General features: G+C 39.7%; 1 protein-coding gene across 1 annotated transcript; it reads right to left on the bottom strand.

Moving 5' to 3' along the window:
• Positions 1-2183: 2183 nt before the first annotated feature.
• On the bottom strand, positions 2184-16651 carry INHBA (inhibin subunit beta A). The gene is made up of 2 exons (XM_030488514.1): positions 15972-16651; positions 2184-5085 (listed from the first exon to the last, which is right to left on the bottom strand). Exons 1-2 carry the CDS (start codon positions 16357-16359, stop codon positions 4199-4201), a joined length of 1275 nt encoding a protein of 424 aa, XP_030344374.1. The 5' UTR covers positions 16360-16651; the 3' UTR covers positions 2184-4198.
• Between the last annotated feature and the right edge of the window lie 7452 nt (positions 16652-24103).

Raw genomic sequence — 24103 nt, 5'->3', positions numbered from 1 at the left:
CATTTCCAATATAAACAGGAAATAAGTTATATGGAAAAGAATGTGTTAGTAGTTAAAAGCCTCTTTTATTTTTTAGTTTTTTGGTATAGTCATACCTGAAAGGAGAAGTAATTTTTGAGACTGCATGCCCTTGAACAACTGTTTAAATATGGTAACAATTTCTAATGCTATTTTAAGTACATGCAGATTTAATTAAATCAAATTATCAGGGATGGGGTGTTTTGCTGGAATCAGTCAGTCTTGATTAACATCCCGATTTCTTATTTTATTTTATCATATAGTTTTTCATTTCCCCCTACTTTAAATAACTCTGACCACAAATCAAAACCCCATGACTGAATCTAGAGATTGGAGGGGGAAACCTTTAAAAATTGCGACTAGTATGCACGCACAAATGAAAGCTAAAAAGCAGGGCTTAGGAACAGTTACTTCTTGATTCTTCTGGTTTTGGTGTATCTAGTATGAAACTTGCTCACCATATCTGAAATCTTATTTTCTTTCCTCACTTAAAAGTTTTTCTCAGGCTAGTTTCATGTTTTCCAGGGCCAGTCCCCATTCACCACATAAAAGCTGCTATCAAACTCAGCATCATACTTCTTTTTAGAGGCTATTTCTGCTTTGGCCAGGGAAATTGGGAGCCTAAACTTACTCTGATTGCAGCCAATGGGAGTTTTGCCATTGTCCTTTAGGGGAAGGTGCTGGGATTTCGGGTCTCTAATGTTCTCTAACTAATCACACTTGATAATAAATTTTTACCAATGTAAGTCATCTCACCTGCCTCCCTTATCACTACGTTCAGAGACCAACCATCATGCAAGCAGCCTGGTTTAAATAGTTGAATTAAACAATGTTGGATATGGTGCCATTCATTCAAAATCCTTTCTCTCCCTTCACACTGCCCACAGCAAAAAGAACCTGTGATTCACCCTGGCTTACCTTTACTCATGTAAGTAGTTTTACTACTCTTGTAAGGAGACCAGTAGACAGCAAAGAGCCTGTTGACATGAGTAAGGGTTCTGGGACAATACGCATCCAATATTAAGGCCAAGTCTAAAGCCCTAAAGTGAAATAAAAGGTACTCTCCTCAACAACTGTCACAGACTGTCCCTGCTCCTGCTGTTCTAGAGCTTGGCTCTACTGCTAGAAAAATCAACAGCAATTCTGCCACTTGCTTCAAATGAAGCAGGGTCAGGAACTTGGTTTAAGTTATAAAGATAAATTAGTTGTGCATCTGGTTTTTTTTCTTTTTTTTTTTTTTTAATTTTCCTACCAGCATTTGGTATCCCTCCCTTTCCCCAGGAAGAAAGCACAAAAAACCCCGAACAAAATTCTGCAAATAATTTAAATCAGAAAGCCTTGATATTTTACAGAATACTTTTAGTGACAAATTTAGTGTTTACCCAATTCTTACCATTTTTAATGGGTTTTTTTTTTTTGCAAATTGCAAACAAGTCTGTAAAAAAAAAAAATGCATTGTATAAAAAGTACATAAATGTATAACCCATTAGCTGTACTATGCAAACTAAATACTGTGGAATAAATTAGATAGAAAACTTAGCTATAAGCATGTATGTTGATATCTATTCAACAGAGGAAAGGACTTTTTTTTTTCTTTCTTTTTTCCTTTTTTTTTTTTTTTGTTTTGTTTTTAAATCTCTATCGATACATACAAATACAGACATGGGCCCATGCACACACACATATGCACACACAGAGTACACTCACGCACACATGCACGCACAAACAGTTTTGGCTGACGAAAAATGAAGGCCCTGATTACACTGTTAAACATGGTTCTCGCCATGAAGGTGCTAACACGCTATCCCTAGCCAATGTGACCGGGTTAAATTGTGCTATCTTTTTTTCTTTTTCTTTTTTTTTTTTTTCCTCTTTATTTTTTATTTTTTTATTTTTTTATTTTTTACAGACTGTTTTCTCAACATGGTGGGGAGCTGTGTTAGTGCTTCTTTCCATGAGAGGCATTTTGAAGCCTGACCCATCAGAAGGCAGCTAACAGGGGCTTGGTCCTGCAAACCTGTGAGAGTCTGAAGCTTCAGGCTCAGGGTTATCAAACTCAGTGTAAACAGGGCCTAATGGTTTCTCCCATTCCCTCTTATGATCTCCCCCTACCCAAAGACAAATGTTGTAACTTTAACATTCTTTTAAATATGACAGCGATAGAATTTTTTTTAACAAAAAACCTACCTACCTATGCCCTATGGGTTGGACCCTTCAGGTTAGGTGTTGACACTGAAAATTAGGTCTTACAGGCAACGCACAAACCCATTAAGAGTTGCCATGTTAGAGGGTGGTGGTTGAGCCAGCCAGTCTTTCACAGAAGACTGCATTTCAAACAGCAATCCTACCACAACTGCCATTCTTTGTATATTTGCAGGGGCGATGGTGGGCAGGGCCCAAAGCTGCTTGCAATTTCACATCAAGACTTTCTAAGTGTACACCAGCACTTGAGGTTTCTCTCACACGAATGCCATTTTGAACACGTAGCCTCCCATTTGGTAGTAACAAACAATCTTCTAACATACTGTGCTTTGCACACAAACATTCATTGTTTTAAGAACATTAAAGTGAAGCCAGAAGTGCTTATACTTTGTGTATACATACATATATACATACAGAAATATATACATATATATATGTATATCCCTTGTATAAAGTTGTTTCCCAGCAATGCACAGTTGCTGTGCACCAGGGACAAGTCTTAGTGTTGTACATGCAAAAGAGCACAATAATGCTTAGGTGGGCCTCGGATCCAAGCACCTTGGATCCAAATCCCAGGGCTTTTCTGGGCTTACTTCAAATGGCAATTTTCTGTTGAGGGCACTATTTGAATTTAAATGGTTAACAGATATTCTAGCCTGAATGTAATCAACCCACTGACCCTTAATTCGAACCCTAACTTGTTACGGGTGAATGGTACCAACCACAAAGAGACTTTTTAGAGGCTTGCACAAATGTCTTTGGTGTATGTGTCTATTCATTTTAAGGTACAAAATAATAATAATTATTATAATAATAAAAATAGCTATTTTGTGTGCTGTAGCAGTTCTTGTATAGCTCACAATAAGTGCAGCTCTCAACCCCTCCCATACCCAACCACCCTCCCTTGCAAATATTTGTTAAATAAGGATTAGACAGGTCAGACACCGTTGTAGTGCAAATAGTAAACGATTAAAAATTTCTTTTTTTACAAAATATAGAAATGTTTGGCTCCAGTAACTGGACAAACATGTTCCTTTCAAGTATCTCTCACTGAAGAATTTTTTTTTTTAAAACAAGTTACTTCCATTAAAAAAAAAAGTCTCTCTGGTTTTGTTTTTTTTTTTTTTTTTTTTTTTTTTTTGTTGGTTTTTTTTTTTTGTTTTTTTGTTTTTCTTTCTCTCGCAGGTAAACAGTTTCAAACCAACTAGGTTGCATAGTTCTAATGTTGTAAGCACCTTTACAAAATGTAACTTTTATTCTTTCATTCGTTCTTTTTTTTTTATTATTCTGTTTTTTCTTCCATTTTTCTTTTTTTCCTTTTTTCTTTTTTTTTAGTTTTTTATAAATGTAGTGCAGAAGATGAAGGTGTGTACACCTGCACAATATTGTCCCTTTACCAATGTTAAGTATATGCATGTGTATAGTGTCTGTATGTATAGAGATATGTATATACATATATAGCCATATGTATATACACACAAACACTACACACCTACTCAGTTCCTCGGTAAATTTGGGGGGAAAGTGCCAGTGAATGTACTGTTCATACACATGGCTTTTCAAGGAATTTAATTGGACTTAGTCCAAATTGCTGCAGGTTAGATGAGCTGCTACCATGGCTTGAACTGATGGGTAGCTAAGGGAGGGAACAGAACTCCCTTAGTAATAACTAATGTTTAGTATACTATGTAATAAGATAAGGAGCATACTGAAAGGAAGGGGAAACCCCCAACCCATACCGCCATTCCAACGCTATCTCATTCAAGCCCAGGTTCATGAAGCTTTCTTCCTTTTTATAGCTGCAGTCTCTTCCGATCCTCCACAAGTCTTTTTTTTTTTTTCTTTTCTCACTCTGTTTTTGCTTTTATTTCCGATTTTAGTTTCATTCAAAAAAGATTTTACCATGTCTTTCCTCTTCTTGGGCTTTTGATACATTTTCTTCTCAGCTTAATGAGAAGGGTCTTGCACACATGTGTGTCTATGAACATCCACACTCCTCCACGATCATATTCTGTATGTCTTTCTTAATGATGTTCTGACCATCATCGTAGTAGAGCATGGACATGGGCCGCAGCTTGGTGGGCACACAACATGACTTGAGGTTGGCAAAGGGGCTGTGGCCCCGCATGCGGTAATGGTTGATGACAGTGGAGTGGAAAGATAACGATGAACCAGATGTGCCTGCTATATGGCTGGGGCACTCTCCTTCACAGTAGTTGGCGTGATAACCTGTAGGTGCAATGATCCAGTCACTCCATCCTATGTCTTTGAAGCTGACAAAGAACTGCTTCTTGCAGCAGATGTTGACTTTGCCATCACACTCCAGGCCTCGTCTCCGCCTCCTGTGCTGGCGGTCCTCGGAGTGCCGGGCAAGCATCATCAGGAAGGGCCGATGTGATTGCTCCTTCTCCTCTTCTCCTGTGAATTCTCCAGCTTCCTTTTCTTTCCCTTCCCCATCATCTTCCTTTTTCTTCTTCTTGCCCAATAGCACCAGGCTGGCTCCAGTCTCTTGGCATAGGTCACAGGCAATCCGCACATCCAAAGAGCTCTTGCCTTGGTCCAGGAGTCTCTGGACGCTGCTGGAGACAGGAAAAATGTGCCAAGTGCTCTTACGGGTGTCCACTGCCTTCTCCGAAATCAAAGTCTCACTCTTTTCACCTTTCAGCCCCACATCCTCCATATCTTCTGCTTCTTCAGGGTTGCCTTTTGGCTGCCGCTGCTGTTGAAACAGGCGGATGGTGACTTTTGTCCTGCTCCGGTTGGCCTTGGAGACCTTCAGGAAGAGCCACACTTCAGCGTGTTCCACCACCGATAATTCACTGCCTTCCTTGGAAATCTCAAAGTGCAACATTTTCTTGGCTGAGCCTGATTTGTTAAATGGAAATAGACAGGGAGAACTTGTTAGTATGTCTGCTTTCATGCTGTAAAAGAGAATTCTCTTACTTGTCGCCACAGGCATGAAGTTCCCTAGGTTTCCCACTTGGCTCTTTAAATTTTTAATCTGCTTCTGTTCTAACCTTCCTTCACCTCATCCTCTCCTCATTTTGTCTTTTGTGAAAATTCTCTCTTTAGAAAAGTATTTATTTGCCTGTTGTTTTCCAGTATCGTATTTTAACCAAAGCATTTTTTTATAGTAATGATATAGCCATTTATGTAAAGCATCTCATGGCAAATTAGCATCAGTAGCTGCTAAGTGTGCATTTGCCTGTGCTGTCTTTGTGATCCCTGTTAGCTGAAAGGTAGCAATGCTTTTATGACAACATGTATCTGTTGGCATGTATACTCATGGTACGTGACTATATGTACCATGCACATACAAATCTGCACCAAATAGCTCAGGTTAGGAAGTGAGTTCCAGTCCTGATGATTCTTTGGAAATTATGTGGGAAAGAGGTCTGCCCTTTTTCCCTCTGTAAAATGCCATTCTTCATATGCATCTTAAAATGAATTGTAAATCTCAATTGTTTCAAAAGCAAAGAAATACTAAAATATGAGCCTCAGCTTTGAGAGGTTTGCAGAGTTATATTGTAAAGAATTGCAGAATTGCAGCAGGCAGACTCTTCATCCTGTGACATGTCAGCTGTAGATCCTGTTCTTAATTTAACACACTGTACTCGCTGTGATTATAGTAATGGTGAATACACTGAGAAATGAGCTAAAGAACTGTATAATTATAGGGATGGTTCTCTGGCATAATTGTATCAACTTGCTAAGATGTCATGATGATGATTATGATGGTGAGGAGGTGTTTCTCTGATACAGAGCTCATATCCCTGGCAGAAGTTGGAATGAATAATGAGGGCTGTTTAATGATTTGATCACTAGAGCATGAAAAAGTTAAGAGAGAATGAATTAGCTGGCAGGTGGTGGTGGTATTTTATTTTTTTTTTCTTTAAGAGAGGTACTTTTCTATTTTCTTGACAAAAGAAAAAGCCATGTTGGCATCTTTTGTTCTTTCTCAGCTTGGAGGCCAGGATGGACTGGGGTCACAGATTTGAAATTTACAGATATCTGGCCCTAGTGAGACAGAAACAGTATTCATTATTATCAATCTGTCATTGATGTTATTCTTGAGCTACCCACGGTTGTTGATCTGATTCTCTGGTGCAGTGGTTCTGCTTGTCAGGAAACCAGAACTTTGCACCCAAAAAAGGGCAAATGGTGATCAAAAATAAAGTGGTTGGATGCACCCAGGAAAAATTTCTCTCATGGCAGCAAGGCTCTGCTCCTTGCTTCCCATTGCCACCAACTCCACTAGTACAGGCTCCCTGACCATCTCCCCGCTTCCCCCACTCTCGGGTGAGACAGAAGTGGGTCAAAATCATAAGAGACATCTATCCTGTGTTCACTTGCAAATGAAAGAGTTCCTGGTTTCTAAAGGCAGTAGGCAATGCTGCCCTTGAGCTACCTGTTGCCGTCTTTCTCTGTGAAGTACTCGCACTGACACATTCAGCTTTCCCTGGTGGCATTCCCAGGTCAAAGAGACCAACATCTCTGAATTACAGTGGCCAAAGGGCACAGCGTTTTGTTTTTGTTTTCCCTATAAGTGAGAGTGTGAAATTGTAGACTTTAACTGTCACTGAGATAGGGGAAACACATGGTTTGTGTTAACTGCTTCTCACAGGCTTTGCTGATGCCATTCTCCAGAGTTACATTAATTTCTCAGGGAGCTATATGAACCAGTGGGACTGTGCCTTAGAAAATGAAATGGCATATAGAAAAGGAAGTGGCTTATAGAAAAGACAGATCAAGCTGACCAGTTCTGTGAGGCATGGTGGAGTAACTGGTTTTCTATTATTTTTTTAAATAAGATTAGTTCAGTAGTGACTGAAAGTTCATTGGTCAGCTCTTACCAGCTAACATTTCCATTCTGGAAATGAAACCGTGGCAAAGCTGCCAGCTGTGTTGAAGCAGAGGGCAGGTAATAAGCATTAATCCCACTTCAGCCTGGGTTTCAGAGCATAAGGAGATGTACAATGACATCCCTCTGGACCAAAGGAAGTCTGGTGCAAGAGGCTGGTTGCCCTGTGCATACGGATGTTATAAAGAACATGCAGATGTTCTCTATGAGAATAGGTACTTCTAAAAGCCTGCAAGGATCATCCATACAGCCAGTGGCTTCATTCCCCCAAACTCTCTCTTCTAAAGCAAGCTTCTAATTTTAGCTTATCCCTTTCTTTGGCACAGACTAACTAAACCCTTTCTCAGGGGGGCCTGGGCTTCAAGGGAACCTGAAGGCAGGTCACCTGCCAGGACTGGGTTGCTGCCTCCAAGACTCTCCATCCAACCCCTTCTGCTTGCTGTCCCTACCCAAGAAAACATTGGATGGGGGAAAAGATGGTTTAGATCAAGCTGCAGAAAGTGTTTTCTGGCACCAGCAGCCTCTTCCCAGCTGCTCTCTTTCCCCAGAGCTCACAAACTGGTGCAGGGAGCAAACCTATATTGCTGGGAAGTGCAAAACTTATTCTGTGTTCTTGAGGTACCAAGCTGGGCACAGACAGCAGTTCTGGCACTAGGAGGGATCCTGCGCATGAGCACATTGGCTGTGCTGGGCATGCACATGGAAAACTGGCCCAGCTGTGCTCTGAAGAAAGCAGCTGGGGTGTGCAGACCTGGGCAAGAAGCTGTAAGGCCCATCTTATAGAAAAGCCACACAGCCCTGCGTTACAGAATAACCTAATGCTCTTAAGTGCTAATGCATGATATTTCATGTTCTGTTATTTCCATGCTAATGGGAGTTGAAAATAGTTACGAAATGACATATCTCCAACAGATATGCACTGGATAGAAGTGTAGCAATGCAACCAATGTTTTTGACAGATATTGCACGAAAGAAACAGGACCTCAACAACTCTCTTCATTAGTTTTTCATCTGCTCCTGTATGTGTGAAAGTTGAATTCTTCTTCATTACTAAGAATATTAGAATAGTAGGGTAAAAGTACCCAAGTACTTGCTTTTTTTTCTTCACTTGAGGGAAGTGAGCTTGAGCAAGGTAGTATAAGACATGTCCTTATACAGGGATAACAGCTTCCCTGTAGGTTGTTAGCTACAATAACAGCCTCTCTGGATGTGGTTGGCTACATCTTCACTCACGAATGGTTGATTCAGATTCTAAAGAAAAAAGATGCAGGAAGCTTATATAAGCTTAATATTTCTGGACAAAACAAAATCCTGAGTCCTCAAACCTGCATAGCTAATAAAAGGTTTTATAGCAACTAAAAAAAACCTTTTCCCTTTCACGGATCTTTTTAGAAGGAGACTGGAAATGGTGCAAAGTTGGGGATAAAAAGCATGCTTTCACATTAGGAAAAAAACCGAAGCTTTTCTGAATTCTCTCCACATTCACAACTAGTTTGTTACGATCACACAGCACAAATGGTATGAATCCTGCAGTCTTTACGAGGTCACTATGCTCAGACAAGCTCATTTTGAAATCAGAGCTTGGCCTGTGCTAAAGCTGAATTGAGATCTCTGGATCTGGCTTATTTTGATTACACATTCACTTTATAACAGGATCTTTATTTCCAAAAGGTTCGGTGCTACAATAAAATAAATTCCTCAAGTGTTCTGAGACCAAAAAAAAAAAAACAAATCACTCTATTTCATTTTCTTCAAATATTGCTTAGGGATTTAGCAGTCTTTCCTTTTTGTTCTGAGTTAATGACCAGGTTCAAAGCTTTGGAAATATATACCGTTCATCTAACTGAAAGTAAAGAGGAGACCTTCCTGAAAGTTGGGGATGGTATCACTTCCATAATTACTCTTTGTTTATCCTCTTGTCCTACCTTTTCATCTGCCACAGCTGATTTGCAAGGGTCTTTTTCCATTTCTAATCATCCTGCTCCTCCTGCCTGACTCCTGTGGAAAGACCCACAGCCCAACAATGGTAATGCCTTCATCACTTCCATGCTCGTATAAACAGCAATGTCAACAGCTTGGATTGTTATTGTAGCAGAAAGCAGCTGAAAAGGAGATGAGGGATTACTTTGGGCCCCCTTTGATTGCTTTTCCTCATCTCCCCTTCCCAAAGCCTTGGAGAGGGCACCTCTCTGCTTTATTGCCGAGCAAAGTCCCTTCCAGGAACAGGGCTGTGACGCCGCGGGAGCAGCCTAGCAGCGCAAGTGACACCAGCAAATGCTGTGAGAAATGGTTAAAAATACAAGCCCTAAGAAGTAATGCATATATGGTAAAAGGTTTAATGGAAGGAGTTACTGAATGGAAAGAAAGTGTAGCATCATATATATAGCATGAGAGTTTGCTCGTATCTGTTTTTCTCTTCAGTGGTGCTCACACACCTTTTTAGGAGAGAAACCTGACTATGCAAGCAGAGGGGAGCCTGTACAGGTACCTCCTCTCTGCCTCTGGAAGGGGCTGCTCAGGGCTGCCAAGTGGCACTTGGTGATGGGCATGGAGGGACTGGCAGAGCCCTTGGAGGCTGCTGTGGACAGCCTGGCGCACAGTAGCTCATGATGCGCTCGCATAGCTTGTGCTGGGCTACAATTTGCAGCAAGATTCAAGATTGAGCCCTGCTAGTTTGAGCTGTATTCAGAGAATAGGTAGGGTCTAAACTGTACAATTAAGATCTTTTGGGGGGATAAAATGCTAAGATACTTAAAATTACTTTTTTTAACTGTATGCTGTTAAATGATTAAATCTGTTTTTTTCATAATAAAAAGTGATTATCCTTTCTGATATTACAGCATGACTTAATTTCTCTTAATAGACAGTATTTAAATTTTCCTTTGAAAAATGCTCTCTGTGTAAGATGCTGTTACTTTAAATTTCCATGCTTCACCGGTGCTTAATTTTAAACCATTTTTACATTATACTGTAAGTGAACTGTTTTTCCATACAAAGCAAGCTTTTTTTTTTCCTTTTTTAGTTGCTAACTTTACTACTGCCTATGTTTAGATTTGGGGGAATTTGTACTGCGTGCCAATCTGTAATTACATTCAAAAGCATCCTTCTCTTCACTTCTCATTTCCGTTCCCCAGGAGACAGAAAAAAATAGGTTACTAGAAAGGTTCCTCTAAAGAGAGTGAAGAGAAGAGCATGGTTATTGAGAGATAATTGCTCAAAATGTTTACTAATGAGTGACCACTAAAGTTAGATGAATTGTTCATGGCGTAGAATTTATTCAGTGAATTTAGCACTGTTATCGTCTGGCAATTATCCCCTAGGCAGACTGATTATTACCAATGTGTTATTACCATGATTAGACAGTGGCCATTTCTGTGAATGCATTTCAGCCTATAGATCACTGGCAAGAGATTTCTTCTAACTATTCATCAACCCTCATATGTGACTGGTCATCCAGGTTGCGTGCTTTCGTTCCTGCTCCCTGACTGCCTGACTGGTGCCTCTTACAACAGGAGGAGCAATTATGACACAAATTCCAAACACCTTATCTTTACATTCACATGGCCTTTGCTGCCAGCAAAAGGAGATTTTTGTTGCAAGAAAAAATAAACCAAAAAAGAAAACCAGGAAAAAGAACTATTCCCCAAGCATTCGTAGGGGGGAAAAGCAGCAGCAACCTTATTTAAATACCTTTTCTTGAAAAGTTAACCCAAAGCGGCATTGACAAGGTCATTCAGAATGTGAAATAATTCAGTTCTGGTGAACCTTGACTCTCCTCTGCTATTCTGTTAGGAGGGAAGCACTTTACGTCCCCAGCCTTTAGTTCTTTCCAAATTGAAAGCCCTTCCCCCCACAAAGCTTTAAATATTTAGAAACAAAAAAGGTGTTTGTTTGGTTGAAGTTTTCTGTTACTTGATTTTTGCATTTATGTCTAAAACAGCTCAAGCAAAATTTAGGGTCACTTGCACCAATAATATATTTCAAGGTAAAGACAATATCAAGTCTTTTTTTTTCATAAAAGAATAATTTTTTTTTTTTTGGTACATACTTGTAGTAATTTGTTGTAAATCCTAAAATGAAGTGGATCAGAAGCTGCCAGTCTGTTTTGATTAAAATATTCGATTTCTGTGCAGTAAGGCCCAAATCCCAAGCCCAGTGAAATGAATAACAGAACTTCCAATTGCTTCCAGTAGACTAAGTTTCAGTCCTAAATCAATCTTGCAAAGCTCTGTGGCATTAAATGAGATCGCCTTTTCATACCCATATAGACATATCTAGGTATAAGAACTCCTCATCATGAATCATTTACACATATGCAGTGTAGATAAATCCTGCACACAGGAGAGCACATGAATGCTCACACTTATCTGCAGGAATCTATTCATATTACAATGGTACAGGTACAGCTACATGGATATACAAGCGTGTCTTGGCATAGATATACATGTGCTTATACACACATGCAGGCAAATCCATATTCATATTCCTAACTGCATGTGCATAAAAAACTGTGTGCATGACTACACACAGAGATGGACAAATGCAGTACTTTCTGTCCCTCAGGTATCTAAACTGGTTCCCATCTTCTCAGATTCATCTATGTGTTCTCAAGTTGTTCTCAAACCAACCAACCTCCCTCAATTGTCACATTTTGGTACAATGAAACAGATTAATACACCATGGTTTTCTTCTGGAATTAACTTGCTTTCATTTGCTAAACTTGAAATCTTTGATATAGTATGCCAAAGGGGAAAAAAAATCAAGGGGAAATAGGCTTGTTTTCTAACAGCCAAGGAGGCTGCATTAAAAAAAGATGTGAGAAAATCAGCTCAGATGATGATTCACGGTCACATTTCTCAGTATCTTGTAAAAAATAATAATGATCATTTCTGATCTCTCTAGGTTTCCAGAACTTGTAGCACCCATCAGTTTATCTTTTTCCCTTTTGCCTTCGCCTGTTTGCTTCCGGCGTTGTTTTATTGCAGTCTCCCACTCTAGTGAATCTTTGCCTTTTAAATAAACTAGAAGAGAGAAACGAGCTCCACTCAGAGAAGCTAGATAAGCATAAGGATCTCCGGAATTCAGGATCTTATTAGGTAAAATAGGAGCTTGCAGGAAGGTTGGCTTGTGTGGAGCAAAAAGCCTTTGGAGTGTGCCCTCTCGTGGCCATTCCTTATTCAGCACGAATACCTGTACCGTTAAATACATTCGCCTTCAACTGAAAATTGATGAAATGATTTAAACGCGCATAAGCGAACCATCCCTTTTTCCCTCCTGAACTGCCATCCTAGAGGAGGTATCTTCCTGGGAAAGGAGTGAGTGTGTACATATATCTGAACATGAAAGTAGGCATCTCATGATCAAGTCAGTTCACCTTGAGTTCAGTATGAAGTGATATAGAAAGGTAGAATTGGTCTAAATAGCTGTCAGACTTGTCTTTTTTCTCCCTGACAGTTCTCCTAATGGTAAGCCTTTGGATTTCAGTATTTCCATCCAGTAATTCCTGTCACCTTCTCGGGGGCTGATGTTAACAACCCATTTCATTGGTAATTTAGTTGCCAGGATCAAATTCACTTGGCAAAATCCCAGCTCTGCCTAATAAGCTATCTACTTAAAGTAAGGAAAGAATTAGTAGCCAACCATATTGTATGATCATTGGCTATCTCAGTTATAGAACCTGTTGGATTTGCTCATCACAAAATTATATTGACCTCTCTTCTCAAAAGACTATTCTTAAGACCTTTAAGTAACCCACAGAGCTCTGGCACAGCTACCCTTGTAGCAGAACTATTCGAGGTTAGTAATCTTAGTCTGATATGCAAGTAGAAAATAATTCCCATGTTTTACTTGTAAGAGTGCCAAAGGACAGTAGGGTGCATTTGTAAACTTTTGCCCAATACTCATGGTCATTAGTTTTGCAAAGATCTGCCTGGATTTGTTAGCTGTGAAAACTACCTGCCAACTCTTTTTTCTGATTTCCTGGACGTAACTACACCTGTGCTTCACCGCAGTTAGTTCACCCTCTAATTGTCTGAAGCCTGTGTTCCTTTGAATTTTGGTCTCTTTTAGAAAATAGCAGTCTCAAGCCAGAGCCACGTGCACAGGGCACTGTTTGTTCATTCACTCCATTTCATTGTATGTCTGAGGATACGGCTGATGAAAGATGGAAATACTACTTTTTTATGAAGGCAAGTAGTAAATGTGGCTTCTGAAAGGTAGGGGGAATGGCTGGTTTATGTCAAGTCATACCCAAAGGAACAAAAAGCCTAAAGTCTTATTTCTCTTTCCATAGACTTTTATTTGATACAATGTGAGATGTTTCCATTCATTTTCACTGATTTCTTATTGCCCTCTTTCGAGGCAGAGTTAGTTTCACATTAAAAGCAGGAAGAACATTAACCTGACTGTGAGAGGAACACGTTTATTCTCCTGCTTGGTATTTTAAACTTATCCATACTCTTCCCAGTTCCCACACAGTGAAAAGTGGGGACTGTCCATGTGGCTATATTCTATTCCTGTCTTTTTAACTCGCACTTCCTATATGTCATGTCACTTTCCTGCTTTTCACCTCACTTTCCTCAACAGGAAAAATAATACTGCATTAATATTTGACATGTAATACTGCTGGTGTGCGAGTGGAAGAGATCCCAGGTAGAGCTTACTTAAGTTGCTGCATTATTGGCACCTGGAAAGTGTGGTAGATCCTCTGATGTTAGCAGGACACCAGCTGTGAATGGCTATAGATGAAAAATATCTTTTAGCAGTCTGAAGTTACTCCAGAGAATGGAGTTACCATTTCCATGATAAGCCCAAACCCTAGAGCTTGGTTTCTAGGTTGCTAATTGCTCCTCCCTCCTCTCAGATCAAAGCCCAGCAGGTTTGGGAAGAAGGGCCAGAGCAGCCCTCCTGCCTTGGCTTCCAGAATGGGCTTAGTGAGAAGGTGGAGAACAGCAGCAGGGAAGAAAAGGAATGGGAACACAGCAGATGCCCCCGTCCTTCAACTCCATAGCATAAGTCTTCTTAAATTAACCTGGCAAGCAGTGGTAGGACAACCCTATGTAAATCAAACTAAGTGACGTGTTAGTGTTGGGTAGCTTGTGGCGGGGCGGGGGGGGGGATCGGTGGCTGGACTATTGGCCAGCGTGTGGGCAATGGCACAATTTTCACTGCTCACGTGGTCCCAAGAGCCAATGGCTTCAGGAGCCGCCGTTGGAGGGTGTCGTACTGAGTAGGCATATATCAAATTCCAAATTCCTTTGTGTCAGAGCTCAGGAGAGACAATAATGTGTTTACAAATGATTGGGACTCACACAGTGAAGAGAAACCACTGCTCATGCCATATGTGTTTCACTGTGCTCAGAGCGAGCTGCTGAAAACCAGGTGGGGAATCCGACTCATAGATAGCTTAGAGATTTCCTTGCTTTTAAAAACTCACTTCTAAACTAACACTGAGCCACCCCTGCTTCTAACGACCGCTGGCATTGACACCTCCTGCCTGCTTTCTGAAGTGGAGGGGATGGAAAAACTGAAAAGCCTGAGCTTTCATACTGAAAGAACTGAGAATGTGTATATTGACAAGGACTCCAAAGGCAAGGGCTCCTTGTACAGTTGGAAATCGGACAGCCAGCAGGAATGTCTGCTCTTAAAAGCATGCACGCTTCTTGTGCATGGCTTCCCTGCAAACAGAACATCTGAGTCAACAGGTTTTCAGGACTGGAAACTCTGAGTGTTGTCTTAATTGTTTATACTGCTGCAGCAAACTTTTAAACAAAAATGCTTGGAGTTCCTTTGCATACTTTGCCTACCATATGCTGTACCAAACAAAACAATGACATTCTTTTAAAACCGTCTTGGCAACAGGAAAAATGCTTTGGCTAGACAGCATCATAAAAAGTTGCTGTTAGTTAGATGATAGAGTTATTGCAAGATACTGCTATTGATGCATGTATAAACATATTCACATATACTAACAGATATATGTGCACATACATATACATTGAATTCAAATGGGTTCTGGTCCTATTCATGTAGGAACAAGACAGTAAAGTACAACTTTAGAGCTGTTTCCTATAGGCAGTTGATATGAACCTTAAGCCATTACTTAGTAACTATCTGTATTCTGAGCTCTTACTGTATAAGAGACAGGGAAAACAGAACTGTGAAAGACTAGAAAATACACCCTACCAAGGTTGCATTTTTTTGGCAGGAGCATTTTAGGAACAGAATCTTTTTTCCAGTATGCAGAAATCTGCATTACAAGTTGGATCAGCTACAGCAACTTGTCCGGTTCTATTGAAGTCATCTGACAGTCCCTGCAACTCTTTACTGCCGAAGATGCTGTGTTAAATTAAAAAAAAAAAAAAAAAAAAGGACAAAAAACCCAACAAAACCCACACAAAAAGCCTTCTCACTTCTAAAAGTTAAAGCTGTTTCATCTGATTTTATAATTTCCACTGTAATTTTTACATGAAAGGGTTGTTTCCCAAGTAGTTTGCAGCTCACTTTCTGTCTTGATAAACTCCCCAAAAGGCTTCAGCCCTTTTTCCTTTCACCATCAGCTCTGCAATCCAGTACTTTGCTGCAAGTACTCTGGCTGCACAGGCACAGTTTGGAGGACCCTGCTGCAGCCTGACTTTCTGCTCAAGATTGGTTAGAGAGCTTCCTCCCTATGTGGCTGACTGTGCTTAGCAAGTGTAATCTGTAGCCAAGACTAAGTCAGAAAAATCAAATTCCTTCAGAGTCTTACCCCCCCATCCTATTCCTCCTTCTCCCTTCCCCCAAGTCTCATCCTATAACCTTGCAGAAAACATTATTCCTGAGGAGAAGGAAAGAAGTTAATTGCAGTTCTAGCACAAAGGATATTTTACAGTTTTGTTTTTCAAGCACTCACCTGATTCCGCAAAAGTGATGATTTCTGAGGTTTGCTCCACAACTTCATTCATTTCAGCTCTTCTTCCAACATCATCCTCTATTTCCACATAACCATCCTCTCCCACCTTTCCCACATGGAGTTTTTTGATGGCATTTAAAAGTGCTGCCTTGGGCACCGGCTGGGTGATATTAGGTCTGTCCCTCAAGTGCAACATGTTCAGTATGTGCTTCTTTACTGCTTCCACCATCTCAGGCTGTGAGCTGGGCACATCCTTTGAGAGCGTGGCGAGGGCACATGATGGACAGTCAGTGACTGAACTGTGCCCCTCGGATCCTGGGGTTGGGGAACTCCTCACTATAATCCAGCAAAGCACCAACAAAAATCCTCTCTTCCAAAGCAAAGGCATCCTGGCAGCAAAAGTTGTTGTGATTCCCTTTTTAAAAGGCCCTGCTTTTCCTCCCCCTTCACGCACAGTTTTTTTGGGGCTGGTTTGGGTTGTTTGTTTGTTTGTTTGTTTTTCCTTCTCTTCAGCAAATTCTCTGGAACAAGAACCAAAAGTTTTCTGTGAAGTTTTGTTTGCAGGTTCCCTCTCTGAATGCAATAAGTGCTGTAGATGTTTGTGGCTGTCAGGGAGAAGAGTTCTGACTCTGTCTCAGAGTAGGAGAGAGACACAGAGAGAGGGAGAGAGAGAGAGAGGACGGATTGGCCTAAAGTGAGTGAGTGAATGAGAGAGGGAGGGAGTTTTGTCTGTGAGTAAAGGCTATGATTAGGAAGGGGGAGGAACAGGCAGGCTGGCTTCCTTATGCTCATTGCTCCCCTAACACACACCTCTCTTCAAATATCACTACTCGTGGTTTCTGCCCTCCCCCCTTTCTAAAATCTCTTTTCATTCCTGCAAATTTAATCTTTTTTTTCCTGGGTTTTTTTTTCCCCTCTCTGTTTGATCCTCCTGGCTCCCCCCTGCCTGTCATCCCCCCCTCCTTCCCCCTTTTTTTTCCCATTCCTTCCCTTTTTTTGTTGTTTTGTTTCGATTTGTTTGTTTTATTCCTTCAACAGTATCACTGGCTTTAACTAAACAGAGGGAACATGAATGAATGAAAAAAGTGAAACCTTTTATTAAGGAGCACCTTGCTCTTGGTCCTGCCTGGTATAAGCAGGGATGTTAAATAGCTTGTGAATGAGAAGGGAATGAGAGCAGGGGCTTGCATATTTTGGGCAGAATATTATTCTGCCTTTAGTAGAAGAGAAAAGATCTTTTCTGCGCACTTCTAAATTCTGGAGGTTATCAACACTGGCAAGAGATCTGAGGGGAGCAAAATAACACTGTTTGGAGGGCTATATAATATATGATACACTCTCCAGCTGCAATATGCGGTCAGGCACTGAAAGCCTAAGCAGGAGCTGGTACAGCACTTTATCTGTGACATGCTAAGGTAGTGCCCGCGGAGCAGAAATATCCCTACTTCTCTGCTAGTCTGTGCCTAGAAGTTCTCAGGCAGATATATTTAGGTTTGGGGTTAATCAAGTAACGTCTGAAAAATGCTTTGAAGGTGAAAAGTGTTACATGTCATCTGGCCAAATCATACTTGCTCCTGACTCAGGCAAACCCCTCATCGATGCCAATAATAATTCTGTCTGAAGGAAGGCTGAGTAAGATCTACATTTGGCCCATTGTTATTAGGAGGCACTTTTTGTTTCATTCATTTAAACCACACAGAGCAATTATAACATTAGAATAAGACATTGGGAATGAAAAGCAAGCTAAAACACTGTGAGGAGCCTGAGTTTCCACCAGTGTTGGTAGACCCTTGCCAGTTCATACCCATGTGGGTCTTGCTGTGCAGTGAAAAGGCATTCCGAGTGTCACTGCCATGGCTTAATGTTGCCTGTGTATTCTGTAGCCCCTCCATTCTGTTCCTTACCTAGCAAGGGTGAAGTTAGCAAACTCCCTCCCGCTGGAACTTGGTAATGGAAAATGAGAAAACTACAGTTGATAGACTATAACTTCTGAGGTTCTTCCCCTGCAGACTTTAACTTGTACAGATTTTCTTAAAACAGCTTTTGCTTTTTTACTATTTACCCTCTTTTCTTCTTTTCATTCTCTCTCTCTCACATCTTTGTCTTCTCAGGTGTGCTTACCTCCTACCCAGCAAATATTCCACTTTCTCTATATTACCATCAACCATTGTATTTTAGTAGAAAGGAGTAATTTATAAATATAAGCATTGTAAGGTCTCTGATTTCCATGAGATGACTCATGGACTGAGAGCACATGGGCTGAGAGACAGGTAAGGAATTATAGTTAAAGTAAATGAAACACACAGAAGTAATTGAACAATCAACCAAAGTTTTACAAATGTTATATATTGCAAGTCCTTTTCAATTAAGCTCTTTTATAAGTCTCTCACTGTTATAAGGCATCCACAGTACACCCTCATCTGTGTTTTACTGACCTCAGTTGCTATACTGTTATATACTGTTACACTTACGGGTCTGTCAGCATTATAAACCCTGCAGCCATTCTTATAAACACATCTTTGTAACACAAACCTCGCTATAATACATCTAAATTTCTTGGATCTTGTGAACAGCCCAAAGTCTGTTGTAATTACATGAAGTCTGAAAGTCAGCTTGAAATAGAACTGAAAGTTTAATTGGACGAAAAAATAATTTCAGATGAAAATATGCAGTCATGATTAGATGTACTAACAGATGACATAATTAAAGGGGTTATTTATAGTTCTAATATAGCACCTATCCCAACAGTGTCTGATGAAAAGTAAGGGATAGGCATAAATCAATATAAAATACAGATAAGTATATTTGGGTTCTTGCTGTGGGGTATACATTGCTTGCCATGTATAACAGGTACACTTATCACAGACAATCTCTATTACATATAGGTATAGCATATTTTACTTGCATGCCATGATGATGACAGATTTAACATTAAAGCAGAACTTTCTAAAACCCACTGTTTTCTAAAAGCGAGTCTGCTGATACCGCTGGCATCTATTGCATTTGTACTTACATACATAGATATATAGGTACAAAAATACAGAGTGCTTCAATAAATAGAGAAATAGTGGTTCAGACTGTTTCTGTAAAATCACCTGAGCTGCAAAGCTCTGTATATGCATTCATTCAATAGACCCCTAACAGCATGCACAGGAATTAAAAGTTTGAATTTTAAAAGAAAAAAAAACTGATGTAAAGTTTTACCTCTCTAGTCCTGACTCTCAGAAGGAGACTGCTGTATTGTGCATTAAGAACTGCTGAAGTTCCTCTATGTGGTATTTATAATGCGAAGCTTTATACTGTACTTCTCATGTGTACACTCACATATAATGTCTGTCAAAAGTAAGTGGGCCGGATCACTGTGCTGGATTGGTTAATCCTGTTACATCAGCAATTGACTGTTTTTCCTGTATGAGACATACTTCTGGTAATTATCTAATGGAAACTCCTAATTGTCTAGCATGACAAAATATCGTGGATTCAACTTGTAGTGGTGATCTCTGTATCCATTTAAAGAATAGAACTTAAAATCAGACTGAAAGCAAACACTATGAGTCAGGAAGACACACTCCAACTTGTTTTATTGCATAGCTAGATATAGATATTATTAGATGTAGATATCACTGATTTAGTTCAAATACAGTATTTGCCAGATACTTAATTGCTAGTTTGCAAATTGTTTTCTTCTTCTTTCATACTTAAGAATATACCAGATAATCTATTTGCAAATTTGGATTCGTTTCAACTTCGGGGAAATGCATTTGATTAAGAATCCTTTTGCTGTGGATGAATTTTTTTTTAAATCAATCTTTGTATAAATACGTCCTTCTGTTAATTTAGGGATCCCTTTAAAGCACTTAAAAATGAATCATATTGCTCTTGTCCAAGTCTCCTGGCTTCTTGACGTGCAGATTGCATCACACTATTAAAAACTGTTTAGACGTCTAAAAATAAGTTACAATGAATGACAGGTCACATTTTTTGCAAGTGTGATATTGACACATGTGGAATAAAATAAAATGCAATTTTCATTCCAGTTTACATTCATGAAGATCAGAAATAACTGTGCCAATTAGGCAGTACAAAAGTAACATATATAAGGTCAAAAGTAAATTCAAAATCCATCTCCTTTCTTGAACACACATAATAGCTGGCTTTATGTGGTACCGTTTATGACAAATGGCATGATCATGCAGTCTTTACTCATTCAAAACACCCACTGATTACCAGAAAATCCCCATCCTTCAGATTTTTTTTTTTTGGCCTGAATCGTACTTATAATTGTATTTTTATGTCCTGTTGGTAATGTAAGTTTAATCTATCTTGGAATATGGCTGATCTCGATCAGGGAAGGAAGACTTTAAATTGTCAATTTACAGTGATACCAGGGAGCCCTCATAGCAGTGTTGATTCCAACTGATGTGTGTGTGTATGTGCTGTATTCACATGACAGCTTTGGTAGAATGAGCAAAAAATCAGGAGTTAATGGGAAACATATGACCAGATAGGTTGTTTTGTTTCCCAGGTTTAATATGCATATAATAAGTTTCCAGGCTGTAACATGCTGTGGATTGAAGCCTCTTGAAACAGGTTTCAGTAGCTTTCCTGCAATCTGACTTTGGGGGTTCCAGTTGTTATGAAGAACAGCTTTTTTTTTCCCCTCTTTTTTTCACCCCCTTCAGGGACAGTGAGAGACAAATAATGAGCATGCACATACCTAGTTATTTGCAGGGCTATATTTTCAATGGGGAGACTAAAACCGAGTTTTGGCAAAGGACTTTTTCAGCAGGATGGAATTCTGTTTTTCTCAGGACCAGACTGAATTTGGTTTTAACTGGCACCCTGAAACTCTTTGAAATTAGTTACATACTGGTAGTGCAGTGACTGTTGTAATTTGGCAGCAGACATATGCTCAGCAAGAGATCTTGTATTGCACTGGTTTCACAGAGAATGGAAAAATAGCCCTGAAAGTAAGAGAGTTATCTTCTCCTTGGCCTTGGAGTCGTGTGGGGCTCCAGCCGCAGCAGCTGGGGTGACGGCATCACCCCCCCGCTGATGCAGCACCCAGCCGGTCCATAGCTTCTCCCACAACGGCAGCGGGTCAGAGAATTCCCAGTGTGAAAGTGTGTGGTCTTGTGACAACAAGAGAAGCCTACCTAGGGAAGCACAGCAAAGTATGTGATTTATAGTGCAGGATAACTTCTGAAAGGAGATTAGGAGAAGTGAAAAGCATTATTCATTTCAGAGCATGCTTCTTATTGCCTCGGGGAGTTTGTGTATAGCTTTACCGAAGGCCTAATGAAAGCTTTACTCAGTGACTAATTTTTTTTTTCACACCTATTTCTCTCTTTATAAATATTTTTCTCCCCACCCCTCCACTTCTTCTCATTTGGTTGAACACAGCAACACCTGCTGGCAGTGGTCCGGGAGTACTGCTGGAAAGACCCACTGATCTAACTCTTCAGACCAGCTGCCATTGAGCACTGCCAAGCCATATTAATGAGCTGCCTCTATTTTTACCCCTTCCTGCCAGAAAGGGCAATTGCTCTTGGGAAAGACTGTAGCTGTTTTTTTGTTGTTGGTTTGTTGCTTTTTTTTTTTTTCTTTCTTTCTTTTTTTTTTTTTTTCTGGCAGCTTCAGAATCCAGATAATCCCTGTTCATTTCATGAAGTTGGGATTTCTAACTTTCTTGACTGACACCACATAAAGCATCGGGGTGATGCTGAGCCTACCTTGCTGGCTCACAGGCATATTTTGGTTCTTTGCTGGATCAGAAATAATTAAAGAAATGGGAATAGAAGAGAGAGGTTATTATTCCAGCAACCTGTCTCTTTATTTCCTAATTGTGGATTTTATCTTACCATTAAAAAAAGATGGCCCAATGCCACTTCATTATTCACCTAGTGGAGATTGTGTGATTTTCTGGCTATTTTGGAATCCCAAATTGCACACAACAGTATTTGTGTGTCTCCGTTCCTGCTTTGAAGAGCAGTCACCAGAAAACACATTGGCACAGATTTCTGTGCAAATCAGCTGGAATCTCACTCTGTTGTACCTTATTTTACTGTAATAGCAAGAAAAGATATGCCAGAAACTTATACTTAGAAGTTTGATGTTTCTACTTTTATGTAGGTCGACCAATTAAGACCAGTCTTGCTGTTGCTGCTAGCTTTAATGCTTATGTGCTGTTTAGAGGGGCCAGTGATTTCAATCATAATTAGTGAGCTGGTCAAAAAATAAAGTTCATCTAAGGATAAGAACTCGGTCTGGAGGGTTGGGTAAAGAGTAGCTTTCAAGTTCTTGCCTTTTTTTTAGCATTAATGGATGACACTTTTTGCAGGGGGGGGCAAGATAAGTATGAATGTTCTGTTTTAAGAGAATCTTATATAAAAGTCAATCTGACTAACAGAAGGAAGTATGTTAATTTTCTTTCTAAACTATACCTATGTCTTCCCTCATGTCATTCATTGATCTTTTTTCTTGCCAACTCATGGATCAGTGAGCTGTTTCTTAAACAGAGATATTTTTATGTGCATGTTATTTTTACGTGTTGCCATTTTACACTTAAAAATAAAAACCAGGAGATATGAATACATAAGCCAGGTGACACAGATGATGGTATTAGTGCGATGTGATATGACATAGATGTCTTCTATAATCAGAGCTTGCTCAAAACTTTGCTTTTGGGCGAAAACCTATTTACAAAGTGAATTTTCTTGAATTTTTAGATCGTGTAGAGTTAAGTTATAACAGTAGAGGGTAGTCCAAAGAACTGAAGTTGTTCACACAGTTTGTTCATTTGACAGGTGATTTTTCAGTACATTACTAGAAAGGTGGTTTTTTTTTCCTGAGAAATAGCTCTGTAATCTGTAAAATGTCTTGAGTGATGCTGTCTTCAAAGATATTTCCAGAGGTTATGATTAGAGTCACATCAGTGATTTAAACCACACAGGGAGGCAGCCCGAGATGACAGATCCTATTTGGTTCCAAGCAGGGTGAAAAATTTATGGCTAAACTTGGAGCAGCATTTAACATCTATAGGTGAATTAAAGCTATTATTGAAAGGTAGATTCCACTAGATTAATTTGCATGCTTTTGAAGACTTTGCTACACAAAACATATGTCACAATAATTCCGTATGTAATTGTACTTCGATCAGTGGAATTTTATCAAGGATATTGTTGGGTCAGCTGCAAAATAATGGGGAATGGTTTTATTTCTCTGACAAGCCATGACTTCTCTGTTCTGTGTTTCTTTTACTACAGTTAGTCAAACACAGTACACACAACAGTGTAAGTACAGGCTCCTGTTATCTTTTAGCTTTTAGGGCCAATTCTCGATGCCACTGAAGTTAGTGCTGGCTTGGGGAGCAGAAGTCAGTTGAACCAAGCTTTGACTCTGAAGGTTAATATTAACCATTGGTGGCTGGAAAGAGAAACAAGAAATTGGGTCTTAGATAAAAGCTGTTCAGATGATTATTCACTGATGTACTTCCCAAAGTAATATTGCCTGTGGATTTTAGAAAGATTTACAACTCTGTTTGTAAGAGGAGGTCTGGAACCTTAGTTAATGTAAATTGAGGGAGCTCTCCTGACTTCAGAGACTGGGTTATGTTAGTAGAAGATATTTTATTTTATTTTATTTTATTTTATTTTATTTTTATTTTATCTCTATGCATTAATGTCTGGGTTTTTCTTTTCCTTTTAAAAACAGATCCCAGCTTTCATATTGTAAATAAGAAAGGTCCAATTTCGTCTTGGTTTAGCTGCCTTGATGATGGGGATACATTTTGCCTGTTATGTTTTGATTAGTTCAAATCTGCTGATGTGTGGGAGGGAATTGAATGAAGCTCGTAATCTTGCCACTTTCGTTGAGCTGAACTCAACAAGAGGTTATGCTGGCAAATCTTCCAAGGTAGTCATCATGCACAGGCCATTAGAAAAAGCTGTGGTGTCACACATCGACAGATATTCACTGTGAGAGTGGCTAGCACAGAATTGGCATAAGTGAAATACTGAGGACACCAACAAGTGGCTTTAAAAAGGTATGTTGATCATGTGCATCGTTCCTGCTTTGTCCATTGTGAATCCCCTGTGTAGCAAATCACTGTGGAAAAGTAAATATATCCTGCA

This window comes from Strigops habroptila, chromosome 1, assembly GCF_004027225.2.
Source record: "Strigops habroptila isolate Jane chromosome 1, bStrHab1.2.pri, whole genome shotgun sequence".
Classification (NCBI taxonomy): Eukaryota; Metazoa; Chordata; class Aves; order Psittaciformes; family Psittacidae; genus Strigops; species Strigops habroptila.
This window is presented reverse-complemented; position numbering and strand designations above follow the sequence as displayed.

Excerpts from the sequence above, each read along its gene's own strand:
- INHBA (XM_030488514.1), bottom strand. The coding sequence starts at position 16,359 with ATGCCTTTGCTTTGGAAGAGAGGATTTTTGTTGGTGCTTTGCTGGATT. Across the intron at positions 5,086-15,971 it reads CATCACTTTTGCGGAATCAG|GCTCAGCCAAGAAAATGTTG; the intron begins GTGAGTGCTTGA and ends TTAACAAATCAG.